Source organism: Triticum aestivum, chromosome 7D (genome assembly GCF_018294505.1).
Source record: "Triticum aestivum cultivar Chinese Spring chromosome 7D, IWGSC CS RefSeq v2.1, whole genome shotgun sequence".
NCBI lineage: Eukaryota > Viridiplantae > Streptophyta > Magnoliopsida > Poales > Poaceae > Triticum > Triticum aestivum.
The window spans coordinates 174,985,327-174,999,425 of NC_057814.1; the positions used below are offsets into that span (position 1 = coordinate 174,985,327).

Below are 14,099 nucleotides of genomic sequence, written 5' to 3' on the forward strand. Positions count from 1 at the left end.
GCTAAGAGTAGTAACTCGAGACGGGAGTTGCAGAATGAACAGAGACTAGTTAAGGGTGAAGTGACGATGTGTGTTGGAAGTGGTTCCAAGATTGATATGATCATCATCGCACGCTCCCTACACTTTCGGGATTAGTGTTGAACCTAAATAAGTGTTATTTGGTGTTTGCGTTGAGCATGAATATGATTTGATCATGTTTATTGCAATACGGTTATTCATTTAAGTTAGAGAATAATTGTTGTTCTGTTTACATGAATAAAACCATCTATGGTCATACACACCAATGAAATGGTTTGTTGGATCTCGATCATAGTGATACACATATTCATAATATTGAAGCCAAAAAGATGCAAAGTTAATAATGATAGTGCAACTTATTTGTGACGCTACCGTTTAGGTCATATTGGTGTAAAACGCATGAAGAAACTCCATGCTGATGGGATTTTGGAATCACTTGATGCTTGCGAACCATGCCTCTTGGGCAAGATGACTAAAACGCCGTTCTCCGGAACAATGGAGCGAGCAACAGATTTGTTGGAAATAATACATACTGATGTATGCGATCCGATGAGTGTTGAGGCTCGCGGCGGGTATCGTTATTTTCTGACCTTCACAGATGATTTGAGCAAGATATGGGTATATCTACTTGATGAAACATAAGTCTGAAACATTTGAAAAGTTCAAAGAATTTCAGAGTGAAGTGGAAAATCATCGTGACAAGAAAATAAAGTTTCTACGATCTGATCGCGGAGACAAATATTTGAGTTACGAGTTTGGTCTTCATTTGAAACAATGCGGAATAGTTTCGCAACTCACGCCATCTGGAACACCACAGCGTAATGGTGTGTCCGAACATCATAACCGTACTTTATTGGATATAGTGCAATCTATGATGTCTCTTACCGATTTACCACTATCGTTTTGGGGTGATGCATTAGAGACAGTTGCATTCACGTTAAATAGGGCACCATCTAAATCCGTTGAGACGACACCATATGAACTGTGGTTTGGCAAGAAACAAAAGTTGTCGTTTCTTAAAGTTTGGGATTGCAATGCTTATAAGAAAAGTTTCATCCTGATAAGCTCAAACCCAAATCGGAGAAATGTGTCTTCATAGGATACCCAAAGGAGACAGTTGGGTACACCTTCTATCACAGATCCGAAGGCAAGATATTCGTTGCTAAATTTGGATCCTTTCTAGAGAAGGAGTTTCTCTCGAAAGAAGTGAGTGGGAGGAAAGTAGAACTTGATGAGGTAACTGTACCTGCTCCCTTATTGGAAAGTAGTTCATCACAGAAACCGGTTCCTGTGACACCTACACCAATTAGTGAGGAAGCTAATGATGATGATCATGAAGCTTCAGATCAAGTTACTACCGAACCTCGTAGGTCAACCAGAGTGAGATCCGCACCAGAGTGGTACGGTAATCCTATTCTGGAGGTCATGTTACTTGACCATGACGAACCTATGAACTATGAGGAAGCGATGATGAGCCCAGATTCCGCGAAATGGTTTGAGGCCATGAAATCTGAGGTGGGATCCATGTATGAGAAAAAAGTATGGACTTTGGTTGACTTGCCCGATGATCGGCAAGCAATTGAGAATAATGGATCTTCAAGAGGAAGACGGACGCTGATAGTAGTGTTACTATCTACAAAGCTAGAGTTGTCGCAAAAGGTTTTTGACAAGTTCAAGGTGTTGACTAAGATGAGAGTTTCTCACTCGTATCTATGCTTAAGTCTGTCCGAATCATGTTAGCAATTGCCGCATTTTATGAAATCTGGCAAATGGATAAACAAAACTGCATTCCTTAATGTATTTATTAAAAAAGAGTTGTATATGATGCAACCAGAAGGTTTTGTTGATCCTAAAGGTGTTAACAAAATGTGCAAGCTCCAGCGATCCATCTATGGATTGGTGCAAGCATCTCGGAGTTGGAATATACGCTTTGATGAGTTGATCAAAGCATATAGTTTTATACAGACTTGCGGTGAAGCCTGTATTTACAAGAAAGTGAGTGGGAGCACTACAACATTTCTGATAAGTATATGTGAATGACATATTGTTGATCGGAAATAATGTAGAATTATTCTGCAAAGCATAAAGGAGTGTTTGAAAGGATTTTTTCAAAGAAAGACCTCGGTGAAGCTGCTTACATATTGAGCATCAAGATCTATAGAGATAGATCAAAACGCTTGATAAGTTTTTTCAATGAGTACATACCTTGACAAGATTTTGAAGTAGTTCAAAATGGAACAGTCAAAGAAAGAGTTCTTGCCTATGTTACAAGGTGTGAAATTGAGTAAGACTCAAAGCCCGACCACGGTAGAAGATAGAAAGAGAATGAAAGTCATTCCCTATGCCTCAACCATAGGTTCTATAAAGTATGCCATGCTATGTACCAGATCTATTGTATACCCTACACTGATTTTGGCAAGGGAGTACAATAGTGATCTAGGAGTAGATCACTGGACAACGGTCAAAATTATCCTTAGTGGAATAAGGATATGTTTCTCAATTATGGAGGTGACAAAAGGTTCGTCGTAAAAGGGTTACGTCGATACAATTTTTGGCACTGATCCGGATGACTCTAAGTCTTCATCTAGATACATATTGAAAGTGGGAGCAATTAGCTAAAGTAGCTCCGTGTAGAGCATTGTAGACATAGAAATTTGCAAAATACATACGGATCTGAATATGGCAGACCCGTTGACTAAACTTCTCTCACAAGCAAAACATGATGACACCTTAGTACTCTTTGGGTGTTAATCACATAGCGATGTGAACTAGATTATTGACTCTAGTAAACCCTTTGGGTGTTGGTCACATGACGATGTGAACTATGGGTGTTAATCACATGGTGATGTGAACTATTGATGTTAAATCACATGGCGATGTGATCAAGATTATTGACTCTAGTGCAAGTGGGAGACTGAAGGAAATATGCCCTAGAGGCAATAATAAAGTTATTATTTATTTCCTTATATCATGATAAATGTTTATTATTCATGCTAGAATTGTATTAACCGGAAACATAATACTTGTGTAAATACATAGACAAACAGAGTGTCACTAGTATGCCTCTACTTGACTAGCTCGTTGATCAAAGATGGTTATGTTTCCTAGCCATTGACATGAATTGTCATTTGATTAACGAGATCACATCATTAGGAGAATGATGTGATTGACTTGACCCATTCCGTTAGCTTAGCACTCGATCGTTTAGTATGTTGCTATTGCTTTCTTCATGACTTATACATGTTCCTATGACTATGAGATTATGCAACTCCCGTTTACCGGAGGAACACTTTGTGTGCTACCAAACGTCACAACGTAACTGGGTGATTATAAAGGTGCTCTACAGGTGTCTCCGAAGGTACTTGTTGGGTTGGTGTATTTCGAGATTAGGATTTGTCACTCCGATTGTCGGAGAGGTATCTCTGGGCCCACTCGGTAAAACACACCACTTAAGCCTTGCAAGCATTGCAACTAATGAGTTAGTTGCAGGATGATGTATTACGGAACGAGTAAAGAGACTTGCCGGTAACGAGATTGAACTAGGTATTGAGATACCGACGATCGAATCTCGGGCAAGTAACATACCAATGACAAAGGGAACAACGTATGTTGTTATGCGGTCTGACCGATAAAGATCTTCGTAGAATATGTGGGAGCCAATATGAGCATCCAGGTTCCGCTATTGGTTATTGACCGGAGACGTCTCTCGGTCATGTCTACATAGTTCTCGAACCCGTAGGGTCCGCACGCTTAAAGTTTCGATGACAATTATATTATGAGTTTATGAGTTTTGATGTACCGAAGGTTGTTCGGAGTCCCGAATGTGATCACGGACATGACGAGGAGTCTCGAAATGGTCGAGACATGAAGATTGATATATTGGACGACTATATTCGGACACCGGAATGGTTCCGGGGGTTATCGGATATATACCGGAGTACCGGGGGTTACCGGAACCCCCCGGAGGCTATTGGGCCTCATGGGCCCAATTGGTGGAAGAGGAGAGGCGGCCAAGGGGCAGCCGCGCGCCCCTCCGCCCCCAAGTCCGAATTGGACAAGGAGGGGGGGCGCCCCCCTTTCCTTTCCCCCTCTCTCCTTCCCTCTCCTCTCCTAGTCCAACAAGGAAAAGGGAGGGAGTCCTACTCCCGGTGGGAGTAGGACTCCTCCTGGCGCGCCCCTCCTGGCCGGCCGCACCTCCCCCCTTGCTCCTTTATATACGCGGGCAGGGGGGCACCCTAGAGACACAACAATTGATCGTTTGATCTTTTAACCGTGTGCGGTGCCCCCTCCACCATAGTCCACCTCGATAATACTGTAGCGGTGCTTAGGCGAAGCCCTGCGTCGGTAGAACATCATCATCGTCACCACGCCGTCGTGCTGACGGAACTCTCCCTCAACACTCGGCCGGATCGGAGTTCGAGGGACGTCATCGGGCCGAACGTGTGTTGAACTCGGAGGTGCCGTGCGTTCGGTACTTGATCGGTCGGATCGTGAAGACGTACGACTACATCAACCGCGTTGTGCTAATGCTTCCGCTTTCGGTCTACGAGGGTACGTGGACAACACTCTCCCCTCTCGTTTCTATGCATCACCATGATCTTGCGTGTGCGTAGGATTTTTTTTGAAATTACTACATTCCCCAACAAAACCATGCTGCCGCAACCACAACACCATCACGCTGCCATGCCCGGGCTCTGGCCTACGGCACACCGGCCCCATCATCGGCAGCAACCACACCTCGCCGCAGCCCACTTGTCGCAGCTCACCACAACCCACACACAACAGACCGCTCCAACCACCGCAGACTTCACACACCGCCAACCCACACCATTGCGCAGATGAACTCTGAAATCCCAAACCATTTTTCAAGTCTCACATGCTACACCTCTGAGAGTTTGGGGTAAAGTAGAAGTTCAAATATTAGTCGCGGTACAAATATTAAGAAACTTGATGTACTATCATCCATTTGTTTGCATAGAAACCAATAAACAAACATCACTCCAGTTTAGAGTAGCAAGGCAAGCAAAATAAAGACTATATGCAGACAAGAATGAAAATTATGTTAATAAGCTACACAGTGCCACTTGAATGGGAGAATACATATTGCTAGTACACTTTGTCACTCCTCTCATGGAGAATGAATGAATTGCAATTAGTGAAACTTTCTTCCAGTTGAATGAGTGCACCGAGGTAAAATTGCAGAGACATGATTATATCATTAGTGGAGACAAAAATACCTTGCAGAAAGCAACAACTCAAAAGGATAATTTACCACTTTCAGCTCAAGAGCATTCGCCTCCATCACCAGCATATAAAAGACCAATGAACTAAAGATCGAAGGTGCCACAGACATAGAAGTTTCAAGTGATATTTCTATTTCCAGTAAACTGATGAAATATAGTAATAAAGGAGAAGCTAATGCCATGCGTGCACAACCAGCATATGAAAGACCAATGTACTAAAGGAGGGTATATTTAGTTCACAGATAATCAATGAACAAGAGGGCATAATTTCAGTTCATAGCCAGCCTGCTATATAATTCATGCTAATTAAAAAGATACTACTCTTATAAAGAAAATAACGTTTATTCACTCATCAAAAGAAGTGTCTCAAAAGAAAAAACTCATCAAAAGGAAAACAAGACATTTCACCGGTCCACCCAACCGCGCACCTTTCCCCTCCCCTCCGCAGGAAATCTCCAAGCCCTAGGACCTCCCCCCCTTGGCGCCCGAAGCCCGCCGCCGCCGCCGCACTACGAGCCAGAGGGCTCCTCCCCTCCTCCGCCGCCTCCCATGCCGCGCGAATCCCGCCGCCGCGACGACAAACCAGGGGACTCCTCCCCTCCCCCGCCGCCTCCCATGCCGCGCGAACCCCGCCGCTGCGACGACAAACCAGGGGGCTCCTCCCCTCCTCCGCCGCTTCCCATGCCGCGCGAACGCCGCCGCGGCGACGACAGACCAGAGCGCTCCTCCCTTCCTTGCATGCCGCTCGAGCGCCACCGCCCCGACCAGGGACACTCGTGGTTCCACTTTCGCCTCCCCAATGGCCAGCAAATCCCTGTCTACAAAGATAGACAGGGAGTTCTCTTCACCGACCATTGTGGGCCGACACGACCCGTCGCAGATGTCTGCAATGAACTCTTCCCCGGCCTCATCCCCGATCGCCCACCGCCGTATGCGACATTTTTTTCTGCAGTGCCGTCTTTTCTCAGTGTATATCATATCTTCTCTTGTTTTGTTGAATGATATGGCTATGATCCTGACCGAACTTAATTGAATAGGGTCGCAGACCCTGAGTCCAAACGCCCCGAGGAAGATCAAAAAACGCCCACTCCAAACCCGCAATATGTTGATGATCTGCTGAACAAAGCCTATGCTGATCACAAACTGCAGCTGGCTCAAAGGTATGCGCTTTTTATCCGAGCTTTTTGTGCCAGTGCTGCTGAAATCATCACATGGTGTGAATGAAAAAGAAAAACCACAATGTAATACTTTGCTGCAAATAATCCACAATTAGCAATGCAACACCAACTTATGGGTCACAAATAAAAAGTAGACATTATAGACCAAAGTAGATTCTTTATCAGATACATGCCTCACTGTAAAACTGTGCATAGCCACCTACCATTTTCATCAATAGACATGGGTTTATAATAAAACTGTGCATAGCTAGCTATCATCTTTCATCAATGTACATGGGTGTAGATAAGATTATTTATATCTACAGTTTTGCTAAAGCACATCTAGATGTGCCCTAAGTATTTCACATCTAAGTCATATGTCATTGATTTTATGTGAAGATTCATGCAAGCATTTTCTTTTGTCCTTTTTCTGTTCCTTTCTAATTTGATTGAGTCATTAGATGTGCAATAACTAGTGCACATATAGATGTGCCCTAGACAGACCCATCTATCTAATAGAAGTCACGTTTACTTTCTTCTTTCTTTACTCTCTTTAAACCATTCTGTCTTTTGTGCACGACAATGTCCCTCTATTTTATTTCAGGCCTAAGGAGTTGCTTGACAGTACAACACTTGTGGAATCATCCATCACTAATGCTGCTTCTTCCTCTCTGCCACAGTCACCATCGTATGCATGAACCTCTCTCTCTCTCTCTCTCTCTCTCCCTCTCTCCTTTGTTGAAATCATGAGTTGTTTCCCTGTGATCTTTTCCATGGGGAGGGACTGTTGATAGTAGGCACGGGTGAACTAATTCTGTAATGCATGAACTAGCAGTTTGTTTTTGTCCCATTTTCTTTCATATTTCTCATCTTGCGAAATCAAATTTTTTGTGTTCCATTTCAGGTGTGAGGTGCCAGATATCTTGGAATTGGAGCTCAACACTACTCACTCATTGTCTTCATGTGTCTTTTCATTGACGCCTACTGGTCTACTTATTAAATATTTTGTCAGAGTTGATAAGGAGGGACGTTTTCATACATATCCTGATCGCGGTGGACCCTTTCAGAGTTTACATGAAGCTCAACAAGCTATTGACTCACATCATGTCGTTGGGCGAAATAACTTGTAAGTCTATCAACTTCCTTAGATTTTTGTTTCTGTCTGTGTGTTCTCATTTAGATAACGAGGCTACATTAATTTTGAAGTTTTTGAGATTTTTTGAAGTTATGGGAATATTTTCTGTTACTGTTAAAAAGTTGAAATAGTAAGCAGATCTTAAAATTCAGAAGATATATATAGATGTTTTGCTATAGGTATATTACTTGACCCTTAACTTGTGCAATTTTGGGTAGCTATTAGCCGCCGCACCCACATGATAAAGATGGCGATAGCCAGACACACTTATTAAACAAAAGGTTGATATTTTTTCACATAAGAAATGCGTTGAGAACTTAGTTTTGTAAGCATGTCGTGAGTTCAGTTTTGTTTTGCCTTTTGTTGCTTATTACTACCATGAGTTGTGTCATTAACAGTGCTCTATATGTAAACTAGGTGCATGGATGGACTTTCATCTAGGGAGAAGTCTGTGCGGTATGCTTTATACTGGCCTCATGATGGCACAAGAAGAAATTCTGCAGAAGCCTTTGCTGCCATGAAGACCCGTCGCCCTAAACAGGAAGTTGTTAAAGCTCTACTGGACAAGTACAACGAGGACAATGATCTTTTGGGGGTATGCTCCCTCCCTCCTTCAGTCTCTCTTGTGCTTGTTTGCATGGGTCGAATGCCATCATATTCATGTCCATACTCAATTTTAGGATCTTGCATATCGACTAGAAGAAATAGTGAGATATAAACCATGTTTTGACGGGAAAGACTGTGATTATAGGTCATATTCACATTTGAATATGACCATAAAGATTAAAGGAGCTGATGATCCCCGCAAGAAGCTGTATTTTGCTGAAGTCACTTGTATGAGAGGCGAACATGAAGAGTATGTGCTCACCTGTATCTGCGCAGTTGAACCTGATGCCAATGGTATTCTGTACTTACTTTATTATTTGCTTTGAGTTTTACGGTGTTCATTTCTCAAATTTGCTGTTGCACTCCTTTTAAAGGTGAATGCCTTGTCTGTGGAGATGAAATGAAGCACCCCATTGATGCTGAATACAACCATGGTCGCTCCACGCCAATCTTTAGATGTTGTTCCCATGCAGATGCAAAAGCCTTGGGTGAGGAGGTATGATAATTTACTACCCTCCTAGGCCGAACTTTTTCTTATGTTTAATTGAGTATTGTGGGGACTGCGCGATACTTTCTTAGCATGTTTCCTTATATTCAGTCAGTTGCGGTGCCAGGATCCAAGCCTTTTGTTGTCAATCTTTTTAAATGGATTTTTTTGGACAAAATAACAGGAACATAAAAGACTGTACTTCATTTTACACATATTTCTGGTTGCAGCCCTTTGACAAATTTATCAATTTATCATTGGTGTCATTACCAAACATAAGATCTAAGAAGTGACAAAACAAGCCTTTTACTATGAAAAACAAAATCTTAATTTCTTTGTACGAGAAAAAAATTGGAAGAGGAAGAAGATATAACATCCAAATGGAAGAAAAAGGACCTCGTGCTAGACTCCTGGTGCACTCGCCGGTCGCCGGAGGTACATTACTGCAGAGAGTAGTAGACTGGCTGAGGAGGTGGCCGTGCTCACGGTGGTGATTCCGGGCGGCGGGGCGGCGTCAACTCTTGGCGTGCAACATGCGCATCCGTGCATGATCTGCTCCTCCATGCCGGCGTTATGCCCCCGTTGGCCATTAGGGATTACATGGGAAGGTGAAAAAGAGAGAAGTAGTAGTAGAAAGAGTAATCACGGGATTTGAGAATCCACTGATTATTGAAGTTATAATTTGGACGTCTGTGTGTACTTTCCTTTGCTATATGGGCCAGGCAAATCACAGGCAAACCAGATAACAGATGGGCCTGTCTTGGTCAGTTTCCAGAACCTGTTTCTTAGCGCTGGGGTACGGAGACGTGGTGGTCTTCGACGTTCCAAATTGCTGTGTAGTCGCTGACTACCCAGCTGTAACATTGGATTAATGACCTCTTGATGGCAAACCAACAATAATTGCCATCCTAAGATTATTTTTTTCCTTAAGAAAGTGATTAAATTCATTAAAATGAGACCATACAACAATTTACGGAGCTAGCAAGATACCTATAATGGTGATCTTTTGAGTATCAACCAACCTTATAAGTATCCTGTCAAAACATGGTTTATAGCCACTAAGTTTCTAGCAACATCAGTATGGCATCATGATGGGGCAACTCAGTTTTAAGCAAACCTAGCAAGATACCTAGTATCAAGAAAGATTTGTAGCTTGTTCTTATAGGATATACAAAATCATTTCTAACAGCAAACAAACATCTTAGGCCAATTTAAAGACTGGGATTTACCTACTATGAAAGCATTATTTTATTTTCATTTTTGCAGGGTCGAATTCCTTGGCGAGATAGCCTGTCCATTTGATTGTGACACTTTAAAGTTTTGCTGCTTATTGTTAATATCATATCTCCTCCCCATTTTGCAGTTAATTACCGTGCATGATGAGGCTTGGCTGGAAAAGGAGGAAGCTAGGGTGAGACAAGTGTTCGAGGAAGTGGCTGAGGATATCAAGAAGGAGAAAGCGGCGAAACTGGCCGAGGCTATCAAGGAGGAGAAAGCGGCGAAACTGGCTAAGGCTATCAAGGAGAATGCGTTAAAGGAAGTGAATGAGGCTACGGAGGTGGGCACCATAGGGCATGGCCATGGAAAGAGCGCCAAGTATGTAGTACCTGCTAGACGAAAATGAGTAGCTTCTCAATCCATGGTTACTGTCGATGTTGTCTCTCTTTCTCTCTCTGTCTCTCTCTGCTGCACGTACGGATGGTTGTGCAATGCGAATGCTCAACACACCCCTTAGCAGACACTCTTCAGCATGCTTTTGCTCAAGGCCCAAGAGACCTGCAGAGATGACCACATATGAGAATCCTTGGCTGAAATCGCCGAAATGTCTGGCTGAAACTAGTTATGTACTACGAGGACTGAAATTCTTCTGCTATCGAACCATACAGTCCACTCTCCGTCTCAAATTACCTTGCCTTGGCCCAAGTCAAATTTTGTAGTCTAACCATGTACAGTACTATATAGGAAAAAGAGGTCAAACACGCACACCAGCGGTCTTATTAAGTTGTGCGAGATAAGTGGATTTGTCACACTTCTCCACTTATCTCTCCATCTCCATTATCTCTTCCCGCCTGCCCCTCTCGTACCGGTGCTCAGCGTACTCTTTTATCTCCTTTCCTTGCATACCACTGTGGCCGACGCAGCATCCTACCATGAAATCTTCAACGCCATCAGCCTGGCGAGATCTGGCTAAATTTTGTGTTTTGATCCTTTTCGTGTACTTTAGCTGGATCTGACCCCGGTTACAATTTTTTTCGGGATTTGACCCTTTTGGCTAGCGCCAAGGCCCCTGATGGTAGCTTTTGACAGCTTACCGCCGCACCCCCCGGCGGTAGGTGGCATAGACGGCCGTTTGGCCGTTAACGGCCGATGACGTGGCAAAGTACCCTACCGCCGTGGCTCTTGGCTGTAGGGTAGCAGAACCTACCGCCGGGCTCCATGGCGGTAGGTTCCTGGATAAGGTTGTGAGGGGTGGGGGCTGTGCCCCCCACCCACTCATTCACCCCCATTCCCCATTCTCACTCTTTCGAGCTGAAGGTCCTCTCAAATCTCACTCATTTGCTTGAGATTTGTCCGGTGGATCCGGAGCACTTTCATTACCCAAGGTACCTCCCTCACTCCCCTTAATTTTGGTTGGTTGGAATCATGTATTTTGCTCATTTTCTTGCAAACCCTATTTCATGATTTTATTGTGGTGACATCAATGTATATGATGCATTTAGGGTAATGTTTGTGCTTTGACAATGTATTGTGTGACTAGCATTGTTGGGGGTTTAGGGTTTTGTTAGGGTTAGGTATAATGATATGGTTAGGGTTATGGTTAGGGTTATGCTTAAGTATATGCCTATGACGGACCGTTATAGTATTACCCCTCGAATTGTAGCTCGATCTAGTCCTATGGTTAGAGTTTTTGTCAAGAGATGGTTAGGGTTTTTTCCTTGGATGATCGGTATAGTTACCCCTCGACTTGTAGGATGGGATCGATCATCTTTGTTGAGACTTCTGCGGAGGCGGCGGTGAAGCGTGAACGTGAAGTCATTGAGAAAAAGATGAAGCTATGGGTCAAAGCCGTCGATGCGCTGAATGCGGCATGTAGAGACTTTTCAAAGTACTATGTGTCTAAGTGCGACGATGACAAAGTTAAGTTGTATGAAGCTAAAGAGAAAAACATAGGCAAACTCAAGAAGTAAGAGAAATTTCATAAACGTGCTCTTGCAAGGCAAATTGCATTGTGCTGTACAAGGGATGAAGTGTGTGAGATGGACTTGAAAACCCCTAGCCAGATCATTGACTGGCTAGTTAGGCAATCATCATCGCCGATAGCTAGTTGGGCTTCTCTTTGGGCTTGGGGTCCGTGAATGAAATGATGTCATTTGTTGTAACCCGGGACCGTACGACAAGGATGTCGTGTTGATGAACGAATAAAGGGGGTTGAACTACAGGATGTCATAGTGTCATTTGGATTATAATGCACTACTAGAGAAAACCTTATACATAGAATCTTACCAGTAACGCGGGTCAAAAAGAAGCGATACTACTACTTACCACTAGCGCGTGGCAAACAAACACGCTGCAACTAAATTTATAGCAGTAGCGCGTCTCAGGGAAGAAGCGCTACAACTACAATTCCCCTACTGTTCTCACCAGGCTACCAATAGTAGTAGCGAGCTTAAGCAAAGCGCGCTGCTGCTAAGTTTGTTGTAGCAGCGTGTTTTACGCAGAAAGCGCTATTGCTAATGAAAGGAAAATAAAATAAAAAACATATAGAAAAGTAAATGAAAATGAAAGAAATAGAAAAAGGGGAAGGAAAAAAAGAAAATGTGAAGGAAAATAAATGGAAAAGAAAAATAAATGGAAAAGAAAAATAAAGGAGAAACGCGTAGCAGCAGCGTGCTTTCAGGACAGGCGCTATAGCTAACTTAGCAGTAGCGCGTTTTGTCAGCCAGCGCTACAGCTAAGTTAGCTATAGCTAATGTAGCAGTAGTGCTTTTCCTGACCCGCGCTACTGCTATTTTTGACTTAACCGTGCGGTTCTTCTTCCCCACGACCACTTCCCCCATATCCAACTCGTCTGCTGTCGCCGCCGTCGTCGCCCTATCGCCGTCGGCCGCCGCACACTCTCCTGTCGCCCTCCGCACGCCCTCGACGCCGCCCCCAACCCCGACCTCGACGCCACCCTACATTGCCGCCCTCCTCCCTCTTGTATCATCAACCCATCGCCCATTAATACAATCCCAACATTTTCCGCGCGCCCGATCCCCGACCCCGACCTCGATGCCGCCTGCCCCTCCCTCGGCCGCTCCCTAACTCCGTCGGTGCCCGAGGTCCTCCTCCTCCTCCCCTACCTCTGCCTAGCTAGGGTCCCTAGGGTTCATCAAATTTTAGAGTTCATCAAATTAGTTAGGGTTCATCAAATTAGATGCTAATTAGGGCAGTAGTTATAGATGCTTAATTGTAAACTAGATGTTAGTTAGGACAGTAGTTGTAGATGCTTAATTAGTTTTTAGGATAAATTCCTAGGGTTCATCAATGGGTGCTTAAGTAGTTGTAGATGCTTAAGTACCTAGGTAGGGTTCATCTAATTAGTTAGTACTTGTAGATGCTTAAGAACTAGGGCAGTAGGGTTAGGGCAGTAGGGTTTAACTAGATGTTCATTAGGGCAGTAGTGTTTAGTTTAGAGAAAAAATTCAATATAGTTTTTTATTGTTTTTTAGTAAGTGTTTAATAGAATTAGTAAGAAAATTAATAGAACTAGTTGAACTAGTTTATTTTTAGTAAGAACTAGTTGAATTAATAGAACTAGTTTATTTTTAGTAAGAAAATTAATAGCACTAGTTGAACTAGTTTATTTTTAGTAAGAACTAGTTTATTTTTACTTATAGTAAGTGTTTAGTTGAATTAATAGAACTAGTTTATTTTTAGTTGGGTGTCCACCGCCCGCGCCGATACCCGTCGTTCGCTAGGGTTTTAGTTGTATTAGTGATGTTATATGTATGATACTATTCGAGATGTATTAGTGATAATATTCGACGATGTACGGACGCAAGAGATGATTTAGTTTTGCTTACTGAATGCATGCTAATTTGAATACTTATTTATTTTATGATTTGGTTTTGCTTATTGAATGCTCAAATTGGAGAAGTACTCCTATTTTGAATGCTCAAATTGGACCCCACTATGCAAGGCGTACGCATTTGATTAGTTGATAGCTTATAGGGTTTTTGTTTTTGCAGAAATCAAGGAGCCCCTCCATCATCCCTGCCGCCGTCCCCGTCACCGACCCCCTCCGACTTCGAGGTGAGACCAGCCAAATCTCCATGTCAATATGAGTCCTATAAGATATTTTGAAATGTTTTTGTTCATATTTTCAATCATTGAAATGCAATGACCATCAAGTTTGAATGCTCATATGATGTAGATAAAAACATGTATATCTTGTGTTGCTCAAATAGGAC

General features: G+C 43.1%; 1 protein-coding gene across 1 annotated transcript; it reads left to right on the forward strand.

The window, feature by feature from the left end:
- The first annotated feature begins 5,668 nt into the window (after positions 1 to 5,668).
- Positions 5,669 to 10,550, forward strand: LOC123166170 (uncharacterized). The gene is made up of 8 exons (XM_044583941.1): positions 5,669 to 6,190; positions 6,299 to 6,421; positions 7,023 to 7,106; positions 7,323 to 7,544; positions 7,971 to 8,148; positions 8,234 to 8,453; positions 8,534 to 8,655; positions 10,010 to 10,550. The coding sequence occupies exons 1-8, from the start codon at positions 5,811 to 5,813 to the stop codon at positions 10,268 to 10,270; spliced, it is 1,590 nt and encodes a 529-aa protein (XP_044439876.1). The 5' UTR covers positions 5,669 to 5,810; the 3' UTR covers positions 10,271 to 10,550.
- The last annotated feature ends 3,549 nt before the right edge of the window (positions 10,551 to 14,099 follow it).

Coding starts and splice junctions, on each gene's coding strand:
- LOC123166170 (XM_044583941.1), top strand. CDS start 5,811: ATGCCGCGCGAATCCCGCCGCCGCGACGACAAACCAGGGGACTCCTCC. Junction 6,191..6,298: donor ATCCCCGATCGCCCACCGCC/GTATGCGACATT, acceptor TTAATTGAATAG/GGTCGCAGACCCTGAGTCCA. Junction 6,422..7,022: donor AAACTGCAGCTGGCTCAAAG/GTATGCGCTTTT, acceptor ATTTTATTTCAG/GCCTAAGGAGTTGCTTGACA.